Source organism: Prionailurus viverrinus, chromosome D1, assembly GCF_022837055.1.
Source record: "Prionailurus viverrinus isolate Anna chromosome D1, UM_Priviv_1.0, whole genome shotgun sequence".
In the NCBI taxonomy this organism is placed as follows: domain Eukaryota; kingdom Metazoa; phylum Chordata; class Mammalia; order Carnivora; family Felidae; genus Prionailurus; species Prionailurus viverrinus.
In genome coordinates this window covers 16,662,581-16,687,647 of record NC_062570.1, presented here as the reverse complement: position 1 = coordinate 16,687,647, position 25,067 = coordinate 16,662,581, and the positions used below count along the sequence as shown (strand labels likewise).

The 25,067-nt window shown below is 49.8% G+C and overlaps 4 protein-coding genes across 8 annotated transcripts; 2 read left to right on the top strand and 2 right to left on the bottom strand.

Annotated features, from left to right (window-relative positions):
* The first annotated feature begins 3,355 nt into the window (after positions 1-3,355).
* On the top strand, positions 3,356-16,484 carry SLC37A4 (solute carrier family 37 member 4). 3 transcript variants are annotated; one of them, XR_007156239.1, is made up of 12 exons: positions 3,454-4,913; positions 5,782-6,014; positions 6,327-6,570; positions 7,084-7,242; positions 7,485-7,570; positions 8,095-8,208; positions 8,829-8,967; positions 11,992-12,166; positions 13,433-14,152; positions 14,386-14,481; positions 16,244-16,342; positions 16,435-16,484. XR_007156239.1 is itself a non-coding variant. In XM_047877772.1 (9 exons), the coding sequence occupies exons 2-9, from the start codon at positions 4,766-4,768 to the stop codon at positions 9,254-9,256; spliced, it is 1,290 nt and encodes a 429-aa protein (XP_047733728.1). In that variant the 5' UTR covers positions 3,356-3,397; positions 4,571-4,765; the 3' UTR covers positions 9,257-9,615. The 3 variants fall into 3 exon arrangements, 1 of the variants encoding a protein (XP_047733728.1); XR_007156238.1 differs by having other exon boundaries at positions 13,430-14,152; XM_047877772.1 differs by lacking the exons at positions 11,992-12,166; positions 13,433-14,152; positions 14,386-14,481; positions 16,244-16,342; positions 16,435-16,484 and adding exons at positions 3,356-3,397; positions 9,090-9,615 and having other exon boundaries at positions 4,571-4,913.
* TRAPPC4 (trafficking protein particle complex subunit 4) lies at positions 10,681-13,664 on the bottom strand. The gene is made up of 5 exons (XM_047877777.1): positions 13,490-13,664; positions 13,152-13,326; positions 12,048-12,151; positions 11,307-11,433; positions 10,681-11,025 (listed from the first exon to the last, which is right to left on the bottom strand). The coding sequence occupies exons 1-5, from the start codon at positions 13,662-13,664 to the stop codon at positions 10,947-10,949; spliced, it is 660 nt and encodes a 219-aa protein (XP_047733733.1). The 3' UTR covers positions 10,681-10,946.
* Positions 14,013-16,484, top strand: RPS25 (ribosomal protein S25). Its single transcript, XM_047877778.1, has 5 exons — positions 14,013-14,152; positions 14,386-14,481; positions 15,026-15,209; positions 16,244-16,342; positions 16,435-16,484. Exons 1-4 carry the CDS (start codon positions 14,150-14,152, stop codon positions 16,336-16,338), a joined length of 378 nt encoding a protein of 125 aa, XP_047733734.1. The 5' UTR covers positions 14,013-14,149; the 3' UTR covers positions 16,339-16,342; positions 16,435-16,484.
* Positions 16,455-23,354, bottom strand: CENATAC (centrosomal AT-AC splicing factor). Of its 3 annotated transcripts, XM_047877774.1 has the most exons (12): positions 23,141-23,347; positions 22,849-23,012; positions 22,341-22,439; positions 20,076-20,207; positions 19,883-19,949; positions 19,745-19,807; positions 19,339-19,403; positions 19,084-19,189; positions 18,101-18,131; positions 16,960-17,049; positions 16,753-16,885; positions 16,455-16,666 (listed from the first exon to the last, which is right to left on the bottom strand). In XM_047877774.1, exons 1-12 carry the CDS (start codon positions 23,258-23,260, stop codon positions 16,594-16,596), a joined length of 1,143 nt encoding a protein of 380 aa, XP_047733730.1. In that variant the 5' UTR covers positions 23,261-23,347; the 3' UTR covers positions 16,455-16,593. The 3 variants fall into 3 exon arrangements, with proteins under 3 accessions (XP_047733730.1, XP_047733731.1, XP_047733732.1); XM_047877775.1 differs by lacking the exon at positions 20,076-20,207 and having other exon boundaries at positions 23,141-23,344; XM_047877776.1 differs by lacking the exons at positions 16,455-16,666; positions 16,753-16,885; positions 18,101-18,131 and having other exon boundaries at positions 23,141-23,354.
* Between the last annotated feature and the right edge of the window lie 1,713 nt (positions 23,355-25,067).

The following is a 25,067-nucleotide window of genomic DNA, read 5'->3' as shown; positions in this document are numbered from 1 at the left end:
TAACCCATAGTATCTGCAGGCACTCTTTTAAATAATTATAATGTAAAAGTCTGTGCTGTATAGTCCCCCACTGTCCATTATAATAAGGCTTTTATTTATATTCATTTCGATTCCAGTATAGTTAACATACAGCGTTATATTAGTTTCAGGTGTACAATAGAGTGATTCAACCATTCTATATCTATACATTATTCAGTGCTCATCATGATAGGTATACTTTTTTTTAGGTAAGTTTGAGAGAGAGAGAGAGAGAGAGAGCGCACATGCATGGGGGAGGGGCAGAGAGAGAGAGAGAGAGAGAGAGAGAGAGAGAATCCCAAGCAGGCTCTTCCCTGCCAGCACAGAGCCCAACACAGGGCTTGATCCCTCGAACCATGAGATCATGACCTGAGCCGAATTCAAGAGCTGGACACTTAACCCACTGAGCCACCCAGGCACCCCATCATAAGAACCTTCTTAATCCCTTTCATTTATTTTACTCAGCCTTCACCCACCTCCCCTCTGGCAGCTGCCAATTTGTTCTCTATGGTTAACAGCCTGTTTTGGGGTTTGTCTCCTTTTTCTTTGTTCCTTTGTTTTGTTTCTTAAATTCCACATATGAATGAAATCATGTAGTATTTGTCTTTCTCTGATTTATATCACGTAGCATTATACTCTCTAGAGCGATCCATGGTGTTGCAAATGGCAAGACTTTACTCTTTTTTATGGCTGAGTTACCCCCCCCCCACACACACACCACATCTCTCTCTCTTTTTTTTAATGTTTATTATTTATTTTGAGAGAGACAGAGAGAAAGAGAATCCCAAGCAGCTCCAGCCATCAGCGTGGAGCCTGACACAGGGCTTGATCCCATGACCATGAGACCGTGACCTGAACAGAGATCAAGAGCCAGACGCTCAACCAACTGAGCCACCCAGGTGACTCTATCACATCTTCTTTATCCATTCACGTATTGATGGACAATCGGGCTATTTCCATGATTTGACTGTTGTAAATAATGCTGCAGTAAACATAGAGGTACATATATCTTTTTGAATGTTTTCATGTTCTTTGGGTAAATATCCAGTAGTGTAGATCATATGGTAATTCCATTTTTAATTTTTTGAAGAACCTCCATACTGTTTTCCAGAGTGGCTGTACCAGTTTGCACTCCCACCAACAGTGCATAAGTGTTTCTTTTTCTCCACATCCTCTCCAACACTTGTTTCTTGTCCTTTTGATTTTAGTCATTCTGCAGGTGTGATGTGATATCTCATTTTTTTTAAGTTTATTTATTTATTTAGAGAGAGAGAGTGCACGTGGGGGAGGGGCAGAGTGAGAGAGAGAGAATCCCAAGAAGGGACAATCTCTACACTGTCAGAGCAGAGCCCGACACGGGGCTGGAACTCATGAACTGTGAGGTCATGACCTGAGCCGAGACCAAGAGTCAGATGCTTAACCGACTGAGCCACCCAGGCAGCCCATCTCATTGTGGTTTTGATTTGCATTTCCCTGATAGTGATGATGAGCATCTTTTCATGTGTCTGTGGGCCATCTATATGTCTTTGGAGAAATGTCTATTCATGTCTTCTGCCTATTTTAAAAATTAATTATTTTTGAGTAATCTCTGTACCCAATGTGGGGCTTGAACTCACAACCTTGAGATCAAGAGTTGCATGCTCTACTGACTGAGCCAGCCAGGCATCCCTCTTCCAACCATTTTTAATTGGATTATTTGCTTTGTGGTGTTGAGTTTATATAAAGTATCTTTATATATTTTGGATACTAACACTTTATTGGATATGTCATTTGCAAATATCTTCTCTCATTGAGTAGGTTATCTTTTAGTTTTGTTGGGGATCCTTCACTTCATCCGGGTGCTCAGTTAGCTTGGAGTTCTTCAGCAGATTCTTCTTTCTCTGTGAGCCACTTTCAGAGTCATTTGGACTTTCAGAATCAGGTGAATCATTATCATCATCATCATCATCATCATCATCATCATCATCTCCAGCCATATTACCTTCTGCGCCATGATCCTCCTACCTCACTGAAGCCAAGTCTACAATGTCCTCAATATCTTTCTGATAATTTACTATCCGTACTTTGCTGATATTAAGACTCCCAGTTCTTCATCTTTTATCTTCATCTTTTATCTTCTCCTAAATCGGCTGCCTCCCAATTGCTAGATCCAAGATTGTCATCTGGGAGACTGAATGCTTCATCTTTCTGCTCATGGGAATCCCTGGCTGCATTCATTGTTCTGGGTACCCAGATGGGAAATGAGGGGAAATACCAAACGCACCCACGATTCTCATCAGAATCCAATCAAGGGGCACCTGGGCGGCTCAGTCGGTTGCGCATCTGACTTTGGCTCAGGTCATGATCTCACAGTTTGTGAGTTTGAGCCCTGTGTTGGGCTCTGTGCTGACAGCTCAGAGCCTGGAGCCTGCTTCAGGTTCTGTGTCTCCCTCTATCTCTGCCCCTCCCTCACTTGTGCTCTCTCTGTCTCTCAAAAAATGAATACACGTTAACACAATAGAAATAAAATAAGAGCTTTCATGAGGCATTCTGGAGTGGCACTGGTGGTGGCTGATGGCAGGCTTCTCCTCCCTTCCCTGATCACCTTCCTAATCTAAAAGATCTTTGCTGTCAACTTTGGAACACTTAGAATTCTTTCAGCAATTCTCCAGTAGTCTGTGAAAGCGATTACCTAACTTTTCTAAATTCTAATCTAAATCTTCTGTTGAGGGGCTCCTGGCTGGCTCGGCTGGTGGAGTATGTGACTCTTGATCTTGGAGTTGTGAGTTCGGGCCCCACTTAGAGAATATTTAGAAAAATAAAATCTTTAAAAAATAATAATAAATCTTCTAGTGAGTCCTCACATGAACCTATGAGGTTGGTAAGAAACTGGGGTTCATAGAAATTATTACCCAAGGTCACATTGTTAAAATGTAGTGGGTCCAGGATTAGAATTTAAGGTTTATTCCTGGCCAGGCACTTTAAACGCCCCGTGTATTTTGTCTTAACTTTGTCCCCAACAGTCTGATTACAAATCAAATGTTCATACTGTATTTATTGAAGACTGCTTTAATTTCTTACAGAAAAGACTGTGCTCTCTACAAGGCCTTTTCCAGACTGTTAACGCGGAACAGTGATTGGTAGTGGGAGGCGCTCACTAAAAACTGGTATGTTGAATGCCATCGGTTAAAGAAGGGACCTACGAGTCCAGCCCCTAAGGGGCGCTGTTCTCACCCAAGGACCAGTACTACGGGCAGCTTTGGACTACACCCTTGGAAGTGGACTTGGCTCTCAGCCAGCTAGGCGCAGGCGGAGGCCCCGCCCCCTAGCGAGCGCATGCGCATGCGCATGCGGTCCCGCCTCCGGGCTCTGTCCTATTCCGGCTCCCGCCTGCGTGCAGGTAGCGGGACAAATGCTGGGGAGGGGTGCCGCCTGAAGGCGGGGCTGGAGGGGGAGTCTCGGGTCTTGGGGCTCCTTTGTTAGAGCCCCAGTAAAGGTTGCGGTAACTTCCGATCCAAAGCGGAGGTGTTCCTGCAGCTGCCCCTTCTGGGATGAGGGGCAGTTCCTGAGTCTGGGGGCCTCTGAGGCGCTGCTCCGGATCAGCATGCACCTGCTTCTTTTTGTCGCACCAGTCCGGTGTCTCCGTACCTCTCCGGCTGCCGGGTCTGTGGCCTCGCAGCCCGAGTCAGGTGTCCTGGGTAACTTGAGGACACGGGGCTGGGCAGGTGCCGAGAGCCTGCGCCTGGCCCCGTCCTGCTGGGCTGAGCCACTAGGCGCCTGGAGCGAGGAGCCTCCGGGAGACTATGAGCGGTCGCCTGCTCGGCTCTCGCCTACGCCTTCTGCTCCAATTGCTTTCCTAATCGAGCGGAAAAGCCGGGGGCGTGTTGCCGGGGCCCCAGAAGGCTAGCGGGCTCGGCAGTGCAGCCTGAAGTCCGCGGGTGGACCTTCCCGCCCACGGGTCGTGCTGTCACTCGCCCTGCAGCCCCCAGCCAGCCAGAGGGCACCCCACACTGGCGTCATAGGGTAAAGGGACCAGAGGCAGCTGAGTGACCATGACCGCAGGCTTTACAGGGGCTTTCAGTGCAACAGGGGCTTGCTCTGGGAAGTTCCCCTCGCTTACAATTCTGCAACTATCCATAAACAGCTACATCCCGATGTGTGCTAGGCATTGGGAGTTACAGGGCTTGAGTCAGCAGCCCTAAGAAGGCTTGGAAGTGGGGGTATGTGTCTGAGTGTGTGTGTGTGTGTAGAAACTGAGCACCTAGTGCAGTGTCTGGCAACCAGTAAACCTTGGCTGAATGAATGAGAAGGTAGGTGGCTGAGGGAGCAGGGCTAGAGAGGGCAGCTCTGTTTTATCCCACCCCTGCCTCCCCTGGGCTCAGGCAGACAAAAGTAATTAGGTTGAGCCTTTAATCACAGCTGGTTTCACAGGCAGGCGGACAAGGAAGAGCGGAGAAAGGCAGAAATTCTAGGGACACAGCGTGCTGGCTTATGGGCAGTGCCTCCTGCTGGGACCCCCTCCAGCCCCCACAGATTCTCCGACAGTAATCTCCTGTTTTCTTGTCTCCCTCAGGACACTGGGTTCCCTACGAGCTGCCCCAGGCTTAATGATTGTCCAGAAGGTGGCTATAAAGGGAGCCTGGGAGGCTGGGTGGAGGAGGGAACAGAGAAAGCCTAACTCAGCAGATCTGGTCACTGAGAGAGCCCCAGGCAGGAGCTGTGGTCGGAGGCTTCGCGTCTTGGCCACTGGGGCCTGCTCCCTTCCACCATGGCCGCCCAAGGCTACGGCTATTACCGCGCTGTGATCTTCTCAGCCATGTTTGGAGGCTACAGCCTGTACTACTTCAACCGCAAGACCTTCTCCTTTGTCATGCCGTCGTTGGTGGAGGAGATCCCTCTGGACAAGGACGACTTGGGTGAGCCACGGAAGGGCAGGGTGGTGGGCCCTGGGACCCAGGACCCGTAGGACAAGTTGGTGTTGGTGGCAGTGTCGTGCATAAAGGCACGTAGCGTGTGTGGAGCGTCTGCACAGTGGAGGGTAGGGAGAGTCGGCACACGCCGACCGGACTCTGAAAACCATACGCCTGGCCGTGGGCTAAGCACCAGGAGTGTAGTCGATACGCGTCTGAGGAGGGCTGCCTATGTGATGTGTCTTTGTGTGCCTGTGACCCACACGCGCCCCCAGAGGTCTGGCTTATTCCGAGTATGTTTAGGGGGCTTCTGGGCATGGTTTCCACACCTCGTGGGTGCGTGCTAAGACCACAGGGTGCATGCTGGCCACTGACGTCGTAAGCAATGGGAACTGGAGACTTGGCACAGAAACTTCACGTGGCCCCGCACGCTATATTTCAGGGGGAATAACGTCCTTGATTCCAATTCTAAGCTCTTTGCCCCATGCCCAGAGGTGGGGGTGACGGAACTGCTAGAAGCCCTGGGTCGGCATCCGGGGTGAGGAGGAAATGTAACCAGGCATGGGTAAATCCCAGGGTGGGGCTGCCCTGTTCTCCCCTTCTTGCCCCCTGACAGCTGCAGCTGGAACTCTCCAGGTTGAAAAGTCAAGGGTCAGCCTGGGGCTAGCGCCGGCGGTGAGGAGGGGTAGCGGCGCCCCCTGAAAGGGTGCTGGGATTCCAACACAGGCTGCTTCTGGTCCCCTTGGAAGGAACCTGTCTCACCCTGCCAGGCACCTCTACACACGTGACCCCATGCCTTCCTCCATCCCTCCTGTGCCCTTGCCCTGGCCCCTAACCCCCTAGGTGTGCTGCTTCCTGCTCCCCTCCCCTGCAGGGCTCATCACCAGCAGCCAGTCGGCAGCCTACGCCATCAGCAAGTTTGTGAGCGGGGTGCTGTCTGACCAGATGAGTGCCCGCTGGCTCTTCTCTTCTGGGCTGCTTCTGGTCGGCCTGGTCAACGTAGTCTTTTCCTGGAGCTCCATGGTACCTGTCTTTGCTGCTCTCTGGTTCCTCAATGGCCTGGCACAGGGGCTGGGCTGGCCTCCCTGTGGGAAGATCCTGCGGAAGGTGAGTGTCTGCTCCCAAGAAGCCAGTTGAGACTGGCCGAGGGGATACCTACAGGGCATGTGGGAGTACCAGCACTCCCATCCCCGAGCGGGTTCCTCGGGAGTTCCAGTCCAACTCCTGTTGCTCGTCGAGATATTTTAGGAGCTAAACATGGTGGGATCAGGTGGCAGATGAGGGAATTGGCCCTGCCAAGTAGAGGCGCCCTCTTCCTCGTCCCTGTAATGTGAGCTTCTAGGTCTGCCCCTGCCCCACTTGACCCTCACCTTCAACGTGTTTAACGTGGGCACCTACTCTGAACCCTCTGCCCCACAGTGGTTTGAGCCATCTCAGTTTGGCACCTGGTGGGCCATTCTGTCAACCAGCATGAACCTGGCTGGAGGGCTGGGCCCTATCCTGGCAACCATCCTCGCCCAGAGCTATAGCTGGCGAAGCACGCTGGCCCTGTCCGGGGCGCTCTGTGTAGTTGTCTCCTTCCTCTGTCTCCTGCTCATCCACAATGAACCCGCTGACGTTGGGCTCCGGAACCTGGACCCCGCCCCCTCCAAGGACAAGAAGGGTGAGCACGCACCCAAGCCGAATCACTGGGGCACCTTCATCCACCATTCATTTGGCAGACTTTCATTGAGGTCTGGCTGTATGCCTGGCCCTGTGCTAGCCGATGGAGGCAGGGGGAGGGATGGTGGTGGCAAGTTGGTGGGGAGTAAATAAAACTCCGTTCCAAGAGACACTTAAGTACCAGACAAGCGGCAGAGCCAACAAATGCTGTGTGACTCATGTTATATCCCGGTCCTTCCTCACAGCAGAGCCAGACTTCCCTGTCCTGTCCTGGACAGCATCCTAAGCTTAAGTGGCTTGGGTGCCTTCCTCCATGTGCCCTGGTCCCTGTTTCATTTGCTGAGGCCTATAGTGGAGGGGACAGGGTAGAACAGTGGGTGAAGGGGTGCCTTCCTGCTGGTCCCTGGCTGTGTGGATGGACTCTGGCCCTGTGGCTGGTTAATGAGTGGTGGGGGCTCAGTCGGGGCAGAGCAGCAAGAGTGGAGCCTCAGGCCTGGCCTCCTCCTGCCCCCAGGCTCCTCGAAGGAGGAGAGTACTCTACAGGAGCTGCTGCTGTCCCCCTACCTGTGGGTACTCTCCACGGGCTACCTCGTGGTATTTGGAGTAAAGACCTGCTGTACTGACTGGGGCCAGTTCTTCCTCATCCAGGAGAAAGGACAATCCGTCCTCGTGGGTAAGATGAGTTTGGAACAGGGGTGGGCCTAGGGAGCAGGAGTCAATGAAGGGGATGGAAGTTCAGGCCCAGCTTCTCTTTATCCCTTCCTTCTTTCTCTGAGGCCAGGCACTACTCAGACAGCTGTGGTCGGTCACCCTTGGGGACCCTGTACCTCTCTGGGTTTAAGCCAGTCTGGGATAACCCCAGTGTGTAACACCCACCCTTCCTTTCCCTCTTCCCACCACAACTCCCTACTCCAGGTAGCTCCTACATGAGTGCCCTGGAGGTTGGGGGCCTTGTAGGCAGCATCGCAGCTGGCTACCTGTCAGACCGGGCCATGGCAAAGGTGAGTGGGCAGACGGGACAGGAAGGAGGAGGGTCCCTTTAAATCTTCCCAGCGTGACTGGGACAGGCACCAGAGAGGCGGGAGCCCTGGGGCACGGGCAGGCTGGCATAAGCCAGTTTAGGTTGGGGGAGGTTGGAATGATTCCAGGCTGCCGCTATTCGCTGGGGGTGTGAAGGTTAAGACTCTTGGGGAAAAGGCTTTAAATGATGTCAAGGAGAGCTGGAATGTCTCTCAGCCTGGCAGTGGGCTTCTCCACAGCCCCAGGAAAACTGGGATTGAGGAGGAAGCAGGTGCAGCTTGCCAGCACATGTCCCGACCCTGCCCCGTGGTGGAGGAAGGGATGTTGTGGAGTTTGGCCTCTGAACACAACGAGCAGGTCCCGGGGCCTCCCAGAGCTGCCTGGGGCCAAGAGCTGTGGTGGGATTGCCAAAGACCTGTCAGCAGAGGCCCTGCTGTATCAGAGTCCAGGGGTGGAGGTTCTCTGCTGCTTTTAGGCCCTGACATTGCTGGGACTGTATCCACAGGCAGGCCTATCCATCTACGGGAACCCTCGCCATGGCCTGTTGCTGCTCATGATGGCTGGCATGACCGTGTCCATGTACCTCTTCCGGGTCACTGTGACCAGTGACTCCTCCAAGGTAAATAAGGAGGGCCTGGCCCACAGCAGGCACAAGGATGAGAAAGCAAGGGCCGCCGACTCTCAGGCTTCCTCTCCCTGGCTCCACCCTGGCCCAGGCCTTTCTTTGCCTCTCAGATCTCCCTTTCCAGGTCTGTCTTACCTCGTGTCCTCTTTGTACTTTGGTGCCCCTCCTGGACTCGGGACTTGGTTTCCTTTTTTTTCCTGTGCTCCTCTAGGATGTTGCTTTCTGGACTCCAGCTCTTCACCCTCTCGCTGAGCTCACAGGCTTTACGGAGCATGAGGTGCCTTATCTCTGGTTTTCCTCCTGGTTTGTCTTACCCTTGTCCTACTGTCTTCCTTGCCTCTAGCCAATCCAGCTAGCATGAGTTCTGAGAAGAGATAGCATCTAACTTGGAGGGATGGCTTCTGTACCTCCTTCACCTACCCACACAGGCCCTCGGGTTGGCTCGGTGTGGCACTCACTGCTCTAGCTCTGCCCTGTCCATTATATCAGAAAGTGGGGTGAGGGAGGTCATTTCCTGTGTCCCTACTACAGTTATTTGTTCTGTCCTCTGGCAGAGGTAGATAGGTAGGTAGGCTCTCTCAAACTCTGAATGCCACTCTGTGCTGCCCTTGCAGCTCTGGATCCTGGTGTTGGGAGCTCTGTTCGGTTTCTCCTCCTACGGTCCCATTGCCTTGTTCGGAGTTATAGCCAATGAGAGTGCTCCTCCCAACTTGTGCGGCACCTCCCATGCCATTGTGGGACTCATGGCCAACGGTAAGCGGAGTCTCCACCTCACCCCTACTTGTGCCTCGCACTTAAGCCAGCTATAGTCTGGGGCAGGCCCCGCCGGCCCTAGCCTCACAAATGACCCAGACTCTTCCCCTCCTCCTTGGCAGTGGGCGGCTTTCTGGCTGGGCTGCCCTTCAGCACCATTGCCAAGCACTATAGCTGGAGCACAGCCTTCTGGGTGGCCGAAGTGATCTGTGCCGTCAGCACAGTCGCCTTCTTTCTGCTACGAAACATCCGCACCAAGATGGGCCGAGTGCCCAAGAAGGCTGAGTGAAGACAGTACAGGCACCTGTGCATCCTCTCCCACCTGTGGACCTTCCCCTGCACAGGGCTGGGGAGGTGCGGGGGCGGGGAGAAAGAAAGTGGGGCTGCTCCGGCTACCAATGAACCTTGGATCGCCTTTTTTGCTCCTTTTCCCTCGCCCAGGTGGCGCTGGAAGTTATCAGTGGCTAATGAGGTCCCAGCTCCCCATCCTGTGCTCTATTTAAAAGACAACTTTTGTTCTTGGACTTCATTAGCTCCAATTTCCTGCCTTCAAACAGGAAACCCCTACAGTGAGGGAGTCTCCAATACCCTCTTCCTCTCCTGGACCCTGCCCCACCCCCACCCCACCCCACCCCATCCCCAAAAGAGGTGAGGCTCCTCCAGTAGCTGCAGGGCACCAATGGGCCATGATTTCTGCCCTAAGGCCTCTTAGCACACGGTGACTGTTCTTGCCAATACCTCAAGATTCCAGGCAGAGAGGAGGCCATCACTCTCACCAATACCCTGGGAACACCAGGGCCTGGGTGGGAGGGAGGAAGACTTGATAAAGAGATTAAAACTAGATTTGATACTAAACACAGTGAGCCATTCTTTCAAAAGGGGTATTACAGACCAGAGACAGTTTTCCTTGGAAAATATTCTCTTGCTACCTGCTCTTTCACCCCAAACAGGACAGACTTCATTTCCTTGGAATGGGAGATCTGACGTATACTCCTTTTAGCTTATGTCTCCTTTGCCTTCAACTTTACACTGTATAATTCAATGATCATTTTAGAGATGAAGCTACTGGGTTTCAGACAAATTAAATACTTTGATGGAGGGAATCAGTAAACAGTGGCTTATAATTTTTTTTTTAATGTTTATTTATTTTTGAGAGAAGGAGATAGAGGGTGAGCAGGAGAGGGCCAGAAAGAGGGGGAAACAAGAATCGGAAGCAGGCTCCAGGCTGTCAGCACAGAGCCCGACACGGGGCTCGAACTCACAAACTGTGAGATCATGACCTGAATTGAAGTCGGCCACTCAACTGACTGAGCCACCTAGGCGCTCCGAACAGTGGCTTATGATAGCATAGTCAGAAAGCCTGGGTTCAAACTCATGCAGTTAGTAATTAGCTTTGAGACTCTGAGGCATAGAGTGTCTGTACCTTGCTAAATCTCTTGTCCATAGGAGAATGTACCCCCTGAGATTAGGGTGAGGTTTAAGTTTGATAAAGCAGTAAAGGCTGGCTATAAACATTTGATAAATATTCCACCATCACCCTAGAAATCAGCAATTCTGGAACTAGACCAAGGTCCTGACTTAAAGCCCCAAGTTCATTCATTTAATGAACACTTATTTTTTTTCTATTGGAACATATCTCATCTCAGAATTCTTTTCTCATTCCTGTCTACCCACCAGATCCTTTCCCCCCAAACCATCAATTAGGATAGCAAACACAGATCAAAGGAATGTTTATTTAGCATTTATGGACCTACTCCCTCCATAAATAAGTCTGTACAGAGTTGGGAAATAGGCCCACGATAGACACGGGAGGGCAGAGAGCAGTATTAAGGCTCAGGGATCAGTATGTGTCATCAGGCTCTGCACCCTCCCATTGTCAAGTGCACTAAGGAAGCTGTGAGGATCTCCTTCGGAGTGGATACAGCAGACTTCCTGCTACAGGATCTCTCAAAATTTGGGAGATCCACTGCAGGCTCAGCCTATGACCCAGGTCCAAAAGTTCCAGCCTTCTCTGCCACCTCCAGGGCTAACTTCAGGTTCTGGTCAAACAGCTCACACCTAGGCCAGACCCAAGTGGCACAGATGAGGACAAAGTGTAAAGTCTCAGACTCTTCCCCACTTTGGGTGCCGAGGTAGAGCCAGTGGAAACTCTTCCATGAAGAAGGATATGAACCCCATAGGAAAGTCTTTAGTCTCTCAAAATAGCAAGGAAAGGCTAGTTACTTTTGTTTTATTTGAAAAATAACTCTTCTTACACTTTTGAAAAATGTCTTTGGGGAAGAGCACAAAGAGAAGGGCAAGGATGCTTTGACCAATATCTGGGGAGGGCGACTACCTACCTGATAGGCATTTCCAGGGAGTAGAATGGATTCTTGAGGGCAAAGTCTGAGTAAATCTCATAAATCTTTCGGAGAAGAGAATCTATTCCAGCTTGCCTGGGATCTGCCAGTACCACAAACTTGATCCCTGGAGAAGAGCCAGGAATGGTTACCAAAGAGTGGAGAAAAGCAAATAACATCATCCTGTGTGTGTGTAGCATTTTCATAAGCCCATTTTTACTTTTATCCTATTGCTCCGTAAAGCAGGAAAACCAAGACTGTGGATCTGTAAGACCAGAGCAGTAACATGACTTTATCATATCACCCAACTGATTGAGACCAAGCTTTGATTTCTAGCTCTGTCACTTAATTCCTAGTCATGTGGTCCCTCGGCAGCAAGTGCCAGGCAGGAAACAAATTCAGGAGGTTTTCAATTATCCCCATTAAGGGAGTGAGGCAACGACATGATCCGAAGGTCATTTCCATTTGGCATTCAAGTTTCATTTGGAAACACTTACCAAAACATGTGCAACATTAAGGTTTTATCTGCACACAAGATAACCATGGCCGAGTGTGCTGGGTGGTGTGGGCAAAACTGGCATCGGATTAAATATTGGTTTTGGAGTTGCAAAACAGACGTGTCTGTGCAATTGTCCCAGGAAAAGCTAACCACCACCCCTTGCTTACCAAAGTTGTCTCTGGTCAGTCCCTTCCCCCAACCAGCCCCCAGTGCATCCCTTTGGCCTATCTGAAGACGCATACCTGTCAGTGTCTGGAAACAGTGCAGTTTGAACGTGTCGGTCTCCAGCATCTCAATGCCTGAGCTGCCCTGTTCTGGAGACAGCTGGGAACCGATTGCGAACAGCCTATTTGCAAAGGAGGTAAGGTTGGGAATGCACCCCACTGTTTTAAGGGAGGGGTGCTGCTCAAACTTTTCCACTGAAGTAACCCTAGCTGCTGAGGAGTTTACATTACACTCTGAGAGGTCAGAAGAGACAGTGTGATGGTTTGTGAGTTTGAGCCCCGGGTCAGGTTCTGTGCTGACAGCTCAGCCTGGAGCCTGCTTCAGATTGTGTCTCCCCTCTCTCTGCCCTCCCTCTCTTGCTTGGGAGCTCTCTCTCTCTCAAAAATAAACAAACATTAAAAAAAAAAAAAAAAAAGGAAGAGGCAGCTTCCTCAATTGCCTAGCAGAAGCACCAAAATTTCTTTAAAATTCATTTGAACTTTGCATGTAGTTTACACTCCTACTCTGCTGTAAAGCATCTTACCTTGAAAGCTTTGGGTGAAATTAACACTGGGAATATGCGCCAGGGTTACTTACCCCATGACTATCATTATCCAGCATATGTCATACTATAGTTGAGAGCAGGAAAAGGTCTTAAAGATCATTTAGTTCAGTTACCTTAAAGACTTAGAAACTAAAGCTGAGGGAAGTTGACTTACACAAGATCACACCATTGCCAGTATTATCTAAAGCCTAGTTATACTGGACTCATTCCTTTTCTTTTCATAACACAAGAACTGATGACCTAAAAGGAGGCAAAGAGGGGCGCCTGGGTGGCTCAGCTGGTTGAGCGTCCCGCTCTTGGTTTCCGCTCAGGTCACAATTTCCTGGCTCCTGGGTTCGAGCTCTGCATCGGCTCCCTGCTGACACTGCAGAGCCTGCCTGGAATTCACCCTTTCCCTCTCTTTCTGCCCCTCCCTTGCTTGCGCGTGCTCTCTCAAAATAAATAAGCTTAAAAAAAAGAAAAGGCAAAGAAAGGTAAGCACTGCTGCTCAGGAGACTTCCCGCAGAACCACACTAATCCAGCTAGCCTAAGGGCCAAGTGAAGGCCAAAAGGCACTAGACAGGGTTGGGGGACTTACGAGTGAAACATGGAGGCCAGCATGAGCTTCTCATTGGAGGTGAGGCGGGGTCGGCCGAACCGAATGGACACCGGGTAATTAGCAGGGTTGCCCAGGTACTCCAGCACCTCCTTCCCATCGGCCGTGTACTTGCCGTTCACGTCCACGCCATTGATGGCCAGCACTGCGTGGCCCACTGTAGAGGTGAAGCTAAGGGTCAACGAAGCCCCAGCGTGGGGACTCCGCTGATGGGACCAGCGACCCGGCCTCACCCCCTCTCCCCCCACCCTACTGCCCAGCAGAGACACCAGCCCACTCCGCAGCACCGGGCCCGCCCATCGGACGCAATCCTAGCCCACCCCGGATGCCGTCGCGCTGGCCGAAGGCAACCAGCACACGCTCGTCGTGCAGCTTGAGCAGCAGATCAAGAGGGTAACTGAAAGTTTTCTCAGCCTCGGCCCGTGGCGCGTAGCTGTCCAACTGGTAGATGAGGCCGCCAGCTTTGTTCACCACGTACACGCTAAAAATCGCCATTGCAGCCGCTGCCCCTCAGAGGCGGGGATTCGGCTTCTTCCAGACGGCCCCGCCCCGGAACCGCAGTCCCGGGACCCGCCCCTCGCCCCCTCCTCCCAGCCTCCCAAAGCCGGCGCCTGCGCACTTGTAGCACCACGCTTAGCGGGATCGTGGGGGTAGTTACGGAGGCTGGCAGATTGTTTTCTCTCTTTATTAGTTTCCAGGACCAGGGGATAGCGACGTGTGACTACCTCACAACTAGCGGCAAAGTCCAAAAGGCCGCGGACAGTGTTCGGGGTGCGCGGCTGGGGAAGGACAACCACCCTCCCTGCTGCCCGCTGGACGAGGGGGCTGGACCTACGACCTTCCGCCGCTGGCTCCGCCCCTTGCCCCGGAAACGCTTGCTGAGGGTGGAGGTTTCTGGGCCCGTGCGTGAGCGCCGCTTCCTTTTTTGTCCGACATCTTAGCGAGGCTGCGGTGTTGGCTGTTGCTCTCTGAGCTTCGCTATGGTGAGCTCTTCCGAGTGGGAAACTGGTGCGGCTGTGAGAGCCGGGAAGCGCCGGGACGGGGTGGAGGCGGCACCAGACGCAGGGCCCCAGACTTGCCGGGCTGCTTCGGGCGGGCGGGGGGATTGCTTCACCCATGTGCTCAGGTAGTGAGGTTTGGGCGGGGTGGGGGCGCCGTTGCAGAGGGAGCGTGGGGCTGCCGTGTGATCTGGCTGCGTTCTCCCTTTTCCGCACAGCCGCCCAAGGACGACAAGAAGAAGAAAGATGCCGGGAAATCGGCCAAAAAAGACAAAGACCCAGTGAACAAATCTGGGGGCAAGGCCAAAAAGAAGGTAGGCGTGGAGTCCTCCAAGAGTGGGAGACACTGGGGACGCCGGGCCCGTGTAGCTGTAGTAATAAATGACGTGTATAGCAAATGGTTTTTAAGGTTGTGGCGTCTAGAGTCCGAGGACTAGAATTGTGCTCTCAAACCGTTTTGTGTTTGGAAGAATGGGGTGGTACACACTAAGTGTGAATGTAGTCTGATGGTCACGTGGTGTTCTTCTAATTGGTTTAGTGGGGCTTAGCCTACACCCGAAACTCTTGCAGATGTGTTCGGGGGTGGTTGTTTTTTTTCTTTTTAATCTAACTTATCTTGGATAACGTAAATGGCAATGGGGTCTTTTTTTTGTATCTTGGTTTCAGATTACTTGAATCTTCGTTTGCAGAGTTGCTGTAAATTCTAAATTTCGTAGATTTCTGCAGGGCAAGAACAGACAACTTTGCAGTATATTCCTATGGCCATGGAAAAAAAGTTGCGGTGACACAGATGGTTTGGTGAGGGAAAGAGTAATTTCTTCCAGGGAACGCTGACTGTCCTTTTTCTTTTGGGAGCAGAAGTGGTCCAAAGGCAAAGTTCGGGACAAGCTCAATAACCTGGTCTTGTTTGATAAAGCAACGTACGACAAACTCTGTAAGGAAGTTCCCAATTATAAGCTTATAACTCCAGCTGTCGTTTCTGAGAGACTGAAGATTCGAGGTTCCCTGGCCAGGGCAGCCCTTCAGGAGCTCCTTAGTAAAGGTGAGAGGGATAAATCGTACTGGTGTGCTTTTGCATGTAAAACTGGCCTGACCATGTTAGCCATCTTAAATGTGTTTTTTACTGGAATTTATTAAAACGGGCACAGGCTAACCAGTGATTGTAATATTCTAACATGCTATCTCTAGGGTAGACCTCAAAGCGGGGTTCTTGGCCAGTTTTGTGTCATGTACCTCTTTGTCATTTTGGTGAAGCACAGGGATTTCTTGTGTTCTCAAGTGAGTAAATCCACTTTAAGAGTTACAGAATAGGGGCATCAGTTGGTTAAGCATCCAACTCCTAATTTCGGGTCAGGTTGTGATCTCCTAGTTCATGGGAGGCTTTGGGCTTAAGCTAACAGTGCAGAGCCTGCTCGAGATTCTCCCTCTCCTTTCTCTGTTCACACTCTCTTGGTCTCTCTGAAAATACAGTTACAGAAGTAACCCAAATGTAGTGAAATACAGTTACTAAAATATTAAAAGCTTTGATAGTAAATCATTTTTTCTGTGTTTTAAAAATCGAGTGGTGGGTCTACTCATAATCTCACTTTAATTTTTTTTTTCAACATTTATTTATTTCTGGGACAGAGAGAGACAGAGCATGAACGGGGGAGGGTTAGAGAGAGAGGCAGACACAGAATCAGAAACAGGCTCCGAGCCATCAGCCCAGAGCCCGACGCGGGGCTCGAACTCACGGGCCGCGAGATTGTGACCTGGCTGAAGTCGGACGCTTAACCGACTGCGCCACCCAGGCGCCCCCATAATCTCACTTTAATAGGAGTATATTTTAAGCCCCTGGAGTGTCTAGTATGGAAATATAGTGACTTTTAAGTTTTATTAAAGTGCAATAAGGGTAACCATCCCAAGAGCAGATAGTGGGTCCCTCATTTAGAAAGGATAAATCAGATTATCACCAAGAAACATAGGCATGCTTGCCTTTGTTATTAAACTCTCATGTTCAAATTCAGTATTTCTCATGTCTGTGAAGTATTTATTTCATAGGATTATGTGAAAACCTTATCCTTATTTTCTCCCCAGGACTTATTAAACTCGTCTCAAAGCACAGAGCTCAAGTAATTTACACCAGAAACACCAAGGGTGGAGATGCCCCAGCTGCTGGTGAAGATGCATGAACAGGTAGGCAAGAACCTACGGGCTCGTGGTGTAGAAAGTATACATCCCCCTGCTACATAAGGCTTTGTAATTGTGATTTTTTTTTTCTTTTGCAGATTCCACCACCAACTGTACATTTTGGAAAATAAAACTTTATTAAATCAAATAAGTGGGTATGTGTCTTTTCCTAAGAAAAGCAGTTACAAAGGATAAGAGAGAAGAGCAGGTATGGGTTTGTTGGCTTGGCTTTGTGCCCCATGGTGGTTGGAAAAGTATCAGGAAACATTTGGCTTTTTTTCTTTATGTGACTGTTTGCTCCTTGCCGCAGCTTCCGTTTTAAATTGATGTCTGAAAGAAAGGGAAGGGTTAACAGGATGAAGGCTGAGATCTCTCCAAAGGGGTAGTGGGTTGGGGTCCTGGCACTGGGCCCATACCTAGATTGCCAGCGGCGTCCATTATTCCAGACGCGGCCGAAAGAGGGCAACCAGCCTACACTGGTGCTGGTGTTGTGATCAAAGTTGGCCCCAACTCTGTCTGGGGGGAGTTTCTTCAATTTCTGTTTTTCTTCTACAAAGAAGTAAACAGTTTTATTTGAGTAGGGAAACTTAACCCATTCCCACTCTGGAATTTTTTTTACTTACTTTCTTTAAGAAATTCTTCATAGGAGGGCCCTATTTGTTGGTTTCCAGAGCTGTATTCCTCATCTTGGACCATCCAGGGAGGTGTAGCTCCTGGAAAAGACCCATTCAGCAGAAATTAAGGCACTCTAAAGTTTTAGGCTACTGTGAAACTGTCCTAGGTAAAAGCTCTTCACTGATTGATAACTAGAAATGTTCAAAAACAAGACTCAGGACCTTGGGAAGTTGAGGGCCCGGGACGAATTTAAAGCAACACACCTTACATGTGATATGATGTGCTGATACTTAATACCTTTGTTGAGGCATAATTGACATACAGCTGCACACATTGAAAGTGTGCAATCTGAAAAGAAAAACCTTTAGAAATATTTCCTGTACCTCCCCATATCCCTGTTCACAGCCCCAGGGAACCATGGGTTTGCTTCTGTTACTCTAGTTTGCATTTTCTAGGACGTACCTGGTTTTGGTCTGGCTTCTAACAGTTTTGAGATTTATCTATGCTGCACTTAACAATAGTTCCTTCCTTGTTGGGCACTACTCTGTCGTTGCTTTGTTGAGGGGCGTATGGGTCGTTTTCAGCTTGGAGGTACTGCAGATAAAGCTGTGATCATGTGTTGCAAGCCTGTGTGCAGGTAAGCTTTCTTTTATCTTGTAATGGCTGTATCCTATAACAGTGGGTATGTGTTTAACTTTTTAAACTCCTGAGCCATTTTCCAATTGGTTCTGCTATTTTACATTCCTGATAGCAGTATATGAGCGTTAACACAGTGCATCTTTAATTTTAGCCACTCTGATGAGCATCTGTTTACAGGACTTCTGAGTTTTGAGAGTTCTTCATGTATTCAAGATACAACTCTATCTTGTTATCCACAAGATAGTACTCCATACTGTACTTTAAACTTTTTTCTAAATTTACTTTGAGATAATGCGAGTAAGGGAAGGGCAGAAAGGGGGAGAGAAAGAAACCCAAGTAGGTTTTGCACTGTCAGTGCAGAGCCCAACATGGGGCTCAAACTCACAAAATGAGATCATGACCTGAGCTTAACTGACTGAGCCACCCAGGGGCCCCTGGTAGTACTTAATCAGTTTTATTCTTTAAAATAATTGTTTCTTACCATCTGAGAAACACTGCCTTAGGCCTTACCTGAGTGGATATTACCAATTCCTGGCGTGTCCTGTAGTTAGAAATGGAGGGGAAAAATCCCAGATGAGAAGCCACGACAGTGTGGATACTCCTAGCTAGAGAAATGACAAACCACAGGAGGGGGGGAGGGGTAGTGGAAGCACTACAAGTGCTAGTTCTGTGCCCTGGTTTGATGTTAAATCCTAAGAGCACAGATAACTAACTGAGAAACAGTCTTGTCCTCAAGAGACTTCTGGGTCTCTGTAACGAAGATGACCAAAAATAGAATGCCTGCTAGATGCCGGTAAGCAAAACCCTTTACTCACAGGGCATATGTATCATAGGGGAAGAGAATTAAGCATAAATCACACATTATATTTGCAGCTTTTTACATGGTACTGAGTACATTTACAACAGGCAACCTGTTCAGATAATCATTCCATGAAAAGGTGACATTTGAACTAGGCTGAAGGAAGGTAAACATTATTTAAGGCAATGATAACTACATGTGCAAAAACAGGAAGCACAATATGGCTGGCGTATACAACATAAGAATAGGTGAAGCAGTGACTTTCTGTGTTTGGGACAGGAGTGCAGGAGGAATAGAAACTTGCGGGAAAGTATATGTATCTGGAGGCCATCTTCTAGTCAGGTAATAAAACAGACCTTGTTGACAGGAGGTAGGAGATGGAAGAGGAAATAACTCATCCACAGTTAACAGAATAATAGAATGGTAGAGGTTAGCTTCAAGTGCTTATGGGATATTTATAGATATCCTACATTGAGTGGGACTTGGGGGTTCTGCAAAGGATGAGATTTAGGCATTGGGGCAAAGGTGTGATGAGATCACTGGAGGGTGAGGAAATGTGTCTGAGAACATACTATGGAACAACACAGAAAAGAAGGTAGGAAGGGTTAGAATAGGTACAAAACCCAGGAGAGATGGGTGTCCTGGGAACTAAGGGGGCATTGGCCCTTCCTGGCTGGCTTATTATCCATTGTACCTGATGGCCAATGAATGTCAAAGGTTGTCCTGTTTCCATCCAGTCAAGCTCCGGGGCTGGTGGCAGGTCCAAGTAAGAAGGCTGCTGCGAGGAGGAGGCCACTTGACTGAAAAAGACAGACAGGAGCCGGGCTGGCAGATGAGGTCCTTGAGCCATGAGGATGGCACAGATGAACTTTGTTCCCATTTCCCAGCCAGAAAGTTACAGAAGGATCTAACATGTCAGACTCTCAACAAGAGTCCTTAACAAGTTTACCTGTTGGTCCCTTTCCAGCTTCCAAGTGCTGAAGAGCCTTCTTCTGGGTCTGGCACTGCCTGAGGCTGAGTTTGATTCAGGAAAAATAAATGTGTCTAGGACCCTTTAACAGTCTGTCTTGGCCATGCTCCCACCCTTCAGAAGGGAACTAGCATATGGAGGGTACTGTCCTCGCAAACTTCCCCCCCGTCCCTCCCTCATTCCCTCCCCCCTTCCCTGCCTTGCCCACATTGCCACTGACAAGGCCTGCCCCCCTGGCAGACAGTTAAGGGAATTCAAGCTGAGCAGATGAAGCATGGAGTCCATGAGTTCTCTTAGAAGAGCTGGTAGGTGAAATGCTGGACCTGGGAGAACCAGGGATCAAATGGATTTGGATACTGCTCTGGCTCCTCCGAGGGAAACCAACCTCTAAGACAGACCGAACCAGCTCCTGCCGGCTGTGCTCCACCTCACGGATCTGAGCTGCCATCTGTGGGAGAGAGGCTGCTTAGCTAGGTACAAGGTCGTAAGGTTGGGTCCTCCAGAGGCCTTTCTTTTAACTCACCTCTTTGATTACTTCATCCTCTTTTTCCTCATAGGAATCCAAACCTTTCACCATGGATTTCTTGAATCTAAAGAAAAAGGGCAAGTCAGCCAAGAACTCCAATCCCTGTCAGTTGTGAAAAGACCTTCAGATCACTTTTTCTTTAAATTTTGGTAATTTCAAAATCAAAATAGAACAAAGAACACCAATGTACCTTTCAACCAGATTCACTGTTAACATTTTGCCATACTGGCTCCACTTCTCTTCTATGCAAACATTTCCTTTTTCCAAATAAAAAATGGGCTTTAGAACATCATGAGACTTAACTGAAAACTTCGGCATGCACCTAAGAACAGGAAGAGCCTAAGATACCATGAAACCATTACCATACGTAAGAAAATCAATGATCAGAGCACCTGGGTGATCAGGTAAAGGTCCGACTCTTGATTTCAGCTCAGGTCATGACCTCGTGGTTTTGAGATCGAGCCCTGCACTGGGCTCTGTGCTGAGCATGGAGCCTGCTTGGGATTCTCTCCCTCTCCCCAACCCCCAACGTGCACATGTGTCCTCAAAACATTTTTTTTAAAAAATCAATTATCCTTTTTGATCGATTATCCTTTTGAATTGGTCCATATTTGCAACACCACCAATATACTTGCAGTTGTTTTTATCTTACATACACATGTAAAGGTACCAGAATAATACCAATACTACTGATACCACTATCACAAAAAAACTAAGCAAGCCTCAATTTCTTTGCAGTTTTTTAGTCCTTAGAAAATAGCCTTCTTGAGGGTATACGGTCAGAATTTTGTGTTCAAGTTACTTAAATTCTTACTCTTTTGTGATACCAATTTATATACAGCTATGATAACTTGTCACTGTTTGCAATTAATTTTAGGATTTGCTTTCTGGCCTGATTTGAGTATGTAAAACGCTGAAGGAATGGCTCTACCACGGTGCCCTGGCAGCCTTGTGTCTATCCATACGGGCGAAGCCTAGAACTGTAGCATCAGAGTCTTAGCCGAACGCTTGTGTGATGCCCCTGGAATACAAGAGGATGGGAGAGCTGAAAAGCTGCTGTGGGGCCATCTGCCACTCACCTCCTGATCTCCCCCAACACCCCCAGGCTGTCATGAGAGTCTGTCATCACCTCCGGGCTCTGATGGCAGTATGCTGCTTTCTGCCCACTCAGATTAAAGCTGTAGGCCAGACTGGGCTCCCAGCAGCAGGGTGTCTCATGCTCACACTGCTGTTAGCTAGCTCTTTTTGTTTCAGAGTGGTTCTTTCTGGTGGGTGGGGCAAGGACCTGGGAAGTGGGCACTTGAGGTGTATTCTTTTTGCTGTGTATGTAATGAACAGTCTAAAGAGGGCTCGTGGTATCTTTACTGGTCAAATTAGGCTTGGTTTTGCCTTGTGCATGTGACCTTGAAATTTATAAGATTCAAAAGTCAAGACTAATAAAAAGTTCAGGGGCGCCTGGGTGGCTCAGTCGGTTAAGTGTCCGACTTCAGCTCAGGTCATGATCTCACGGTTCGTGGGTTCAAGCCCCGCATCATCAGGCTCTGTGCTGACAGCTCAGAGCCTGGAGCCTGTTTCAGATTCTGTGTCTCCCTCTCTCTCTCTGCCCCTCCCCCACTTGCACTCTGTCTCTCTCTGTCCCAAAAATAAATAAACATTAAAAAAAAAAAAGTTCAAAGTGTCCATCCTCGCAATTCTCAATTATAACCTTTTCTGCTCAGCTATCCTTTATTCACCCACCAAAACCATCTGGAGCTGGGTCAGGATGTAAGGAGTGAGTGCTTTTTGGCCTCAGTTTCCCATCTCCTGCCTGTATGAGCCACAGATTTGAAGGCAAGGTAGCAAGTTTTAGGCATTTCTTATCATCCCCTTATTCTCCACACTGAGAAGAACAGACATGAGTTTTTTTGTAACTTTGGCTCTGGGATCCCCTTGGGCTCTGTACCCCATAATCTCAATATAGTCCCAATAGACGTAGTGTGAGGCTGCCTGTGTCCTCTTCCTGAAGCAGTCAGCACTCCCCCACTCCGTGCTGACCAGCTTCCTGCACTCCAGTTTCTCAGGGTCCTTCAGAGGCCAGTTAAAATAGTCTAAAACTATTGACGCTGGGAGAGTACCAGTTTCTTGCACACTATAAAAAGCCTGTTCTATTTCTAAAGGACTTTATCTTCTCTGTACCACGCATCTAAATGGTTGGTTATAGTCAATTTTTGTTACATACTATTCTCCATTTGCTAACAGCATTGTAAATCCCACCCCCCCAAGTAGACATAAACCTTTCAAGGACTGTCATACTTATGTGTCCAGTATAGTGCCTGGCACCATGAGTGCTATGAAAACGATAGATACTTAAGAAGTCCCTACTGAATTTTCCAATTAGTAGAGGAAGCTCTAGAACCTGACACAGACCCAGAGAAGCCCTATTCTGTTAGTTCACCTTTCATTACCAATGACTTACCGTGCATAGTCTTGGGAGGAGATCAGAAACTTCTCTTTCATCTGGAACTCTGCCTTGTTCTCCCACCAGAATCTGTTGGTTGCTTTCTTGTGCTCCGGGCTGAGAAGGAAGGAATAATCTCAATGACCTATTACAAAATATTACTCAGCTATGCAGACATCAGATGCGTAGTGCACACTGACATCGGGGTTTCTGCCTCTGGGCAAGGCTGGCGATACTGTTATCAGTCTCTTCCAGATGTCCAGTCTCCCTCTTCCAAGAAAAACAGGGGCATCTGATAGACGATGGGAGGTAATGCCGAGCCAGCTACCCAGCTGGCTTTCCCGCCACTACCACTGGGGCCATGCAAGCCATAAACCCTTCTACCCCTAAAGAATGCAATGCCTAAAGGTGACTCCATCTACCCTCATCAAACCATCACAGCGTTCTTCCTCTCCCCCACTCCTAAACCCTCCCTCCCACACAGGTAGGCGAGTGGGCTGGATGAGGCTCCCAGGCCGCTTCTCACCTGGCCAGATGCTCCAGCAGCCCCCCGTGCAGCACGGTCAGGTTTCCGTGGCTCAGGTGTTTCCGCACCTCACGGCCGCAGCACAGGCACCAGCAGCACCGGTCGTGCTCCGGCACGTAACGCTCCACCTGAGCGGCGCGGATGGCTTTGCGGGCGGCCTCCACCTGCGGCGGGGAGAGGCCGTGTAGGACCCCAGGGGTCCCCCCGCACCCCACACCCTCGCGCTCTCACCGCAATGCCCGCATCCCCGCCCCCAGGCGGTCCGCGGCCCCCTTCCGCCTCCCGCCCGCACCTGGGGCAGGAGCCGCTCCAAAGCCTCCTTCAGCTGCCGCTGGTGCTTGCGACTATACACGTGTCCGCGACCACAGAAGAAGGTCTGGCGGCACAGAGGACAACGCTGCGCGGGCGCCATGGGCCCAAGACTGCGTACCCGCGACGACCTGCCGATCTCCGGCCATTCGGTGACCCCTGACCCCTCGGGGGCGGGGCGAACCCAGCGGCCCCTGCGGCCCCCAGCGGCCGGCAGGCGCCACTGCAGGCCCTTCTGCGGCTGCGCCAGTCCTTTCCCGGGCTCCCCGTAGACGCGCAGACCCAGCCATCCTCAAGATCCCCAGATGCCGTCTACCTAGAAAAAGTGGCAGCACCACTGTACAGATGCACGGAAAGGACACACGCAACAGGTGACACCGCAGGACCACAAATCGCACGCATGTCGGGGCATCGTCAAGGACCCGCATCAGACACTGCAACAAATCATAACTAGTATTATTAGGATGCTCACTAATGTCCAGAGCTTTACATTACCTGCCTAACCTCATCCAAACAATGTGACGCACGATTACCGGCATTTTACAGATGGGAAAACAGGCACGGAGAGAAAGGAACTTTGTGGAAGGTTGCACAGGTGTTAAGCATCAAAGGCAGCACCTTGGGTTTCAGTGTTCATCAGTACCAGCTGGCAGTAAGGAAGACATGCTGGAGGTGGCCTTAATTTAAGACCTAATCACAGCTGTACCCTTGCGGGGTATTCTGAGCAGCTGTTCCTGTAAAGGGGAAGCTATAAAGGGTACAGAATCATGGCTGAGGGTTAACAGACATTTTTATTCTGTAAACATGCTCATCTAGTGGAATTTTCATTCTTTACAAGCTGCTTTTCCCAGAAAGAACAGCCTTCCTGTCTGTCCTGCTCCCCTAAGCCTGAGGGTCTAAGGTGAATTGCTCCCTTACAGGGCTGGAATCCCCAGGCTGTGATCTCCACCTTAGAGCACCCCCCCCCAAAAAACCTGAGGCCCAGCGCAGACCTTACTTACATAATGTGTAATGTGCCTGGGTGGCTCTGTCCGTTAAGGGTCCACCTTCAGCTCAGGTCATGATTTAGCTGTGAGTTCGAGCCCCACGTGGGGTTCTCTGCCGTCAGCACAAGGCCCGCTTCTGATCCTCCATTCCCCACGCTCTCTGCCCCTCCCCACGCTCTCTGCCCCTCCCCCGCTGGCACGCATGCACATGCGTGCTCTGTCTCCAAAATAAACATTAAAATAAAATAAAAAAATTGTTAGAATGTGCCCGACAGGGGCACCTGGGTGGCTCAGTCATTTAAGTGACTGACTCTTGATTTTGGCTCAGCTCATGATTGCAGAGTTTGTGAGTTCAAGCCCTGTGTCTGGCTCTGCACTGGCAGCATGGAGCCTACTTGAGATTCTCTCTCTCTCTCTCTCTCTCTCTCTCTCTCTCTCTCTCTCTCTCTCTCTCTCCCTCCCTCTCCCCCCCCTCCTTATGCACCCCTCCCCCACTTGCTCTCTCTCAAAATAAATAAACTTTAAAAAAAGATAAGAAAAAGAATGTGCCACACAAAACTAGCAGAGTCCCAAATTTCCCTTACATTTGTTACCAGCACTGGTGCATTAACCTGGATGGGCCACCATGTCTGTAGGTGGATATTCAGTTAACTATACCTAATTCAGGCCCAGAAAGTAGCCAGACTCCCCTTCAGATCTTGACTTCCTCTTTGAGCTCCCCTTTAGATTCAGGCCTCTGACAGATGTGACTCATTTTGAAGACCCCACAACACTCGATTCCTTGACCTCCCATCATTTCCCTGGGAGGGTCCATCCTGAATCTTGTCTGCCCAAAATTGCTCCTTCTCTGAATTCAAATTCTGCAGTTATATTCCGACCACCGTCTTCCATTCTGGAAGATGAGCACTCTAATCAATTCACTCA

Coding starts and splice junctions, on each gene's coding strand:
- RPS25 (XM_047877778.1), top strand. Junction 14,482..15,025: donor GGGGCAAGGCCAAAAAGAAG/GTAGGCGTGGAG, acceptor TTTTGGGAGCAG/AAGTGGTCCAAAGGCAAAGT. Junction 15,210..16,243: donor TCAGGAGCTCCTTAGTAAAG/GTGAGAGGGATA, acceptor TTTTCTCCCCAG/GACTTATTAAACTCGTCTCA.
- SLC37A4 (XM_047877772.1), top strand. CDS start 4,766: ATGGCCGCCCAAGGCTACGGCTATTACCGCGCTGTGATCTTCTCAGCC. Junction 4,914..5,781: donor TCTGGACAAGGACGACTTGG/GTGAGCCACGGA, acceptor CCTCCCCTGCAG/GGCTCATCACCAGCAGCCAG. Junction 7,243..7,484: donor AGGACAATCCGTCCTCGTGG/GTAAGATGAGTT, acceptor TCCCTACTCCAG/GTAGCTCCTACATGAGTGCC.
- CENATAC (XM_047877774.1), bottom strand. CDS start 23,260: ATGGCGCCCGCGCAGCGTTGTCCTCTGTGCCGCCAGACCTTCTTCTGT. Junction 23,013..23,140: donor TGGAGCGGCTCCTGCCCCAG/GTGCGGGCGGGA, acceptor TCCCCGCCGCAG/GTGGAGGCCGCCCGCAAAGC. Junction 16,886..16,959: donor TGAAGAATTTCTTAAAGAAA/GTAAGTAAAAAA, acceptor ACTTCTTTGTAG/AAGAAAAACAGAAATTGAAG.
- TRAPPC4 (XM_047877777.1), bottom strand. CDS start 13,664: ATGGCGATTTTTAGCGTGTACGTGGTGAACAAAGCTGGCGGCCTCATC. Junction 11,434..12,047: donor CTGTTTCCAGACACTGACAG/GTATGCGTCTTC, acceptor GCTCTTCTCCAG/GGATCAAGTTTGTGGTACTG. Junction 11,026..11,306: donor TCCCTGGAAATGCCTATCAG/GTAGGTAGTCGC, acceptor GGTCTGGCCTAG/GTGTGAGCTGTTTGACCAGA.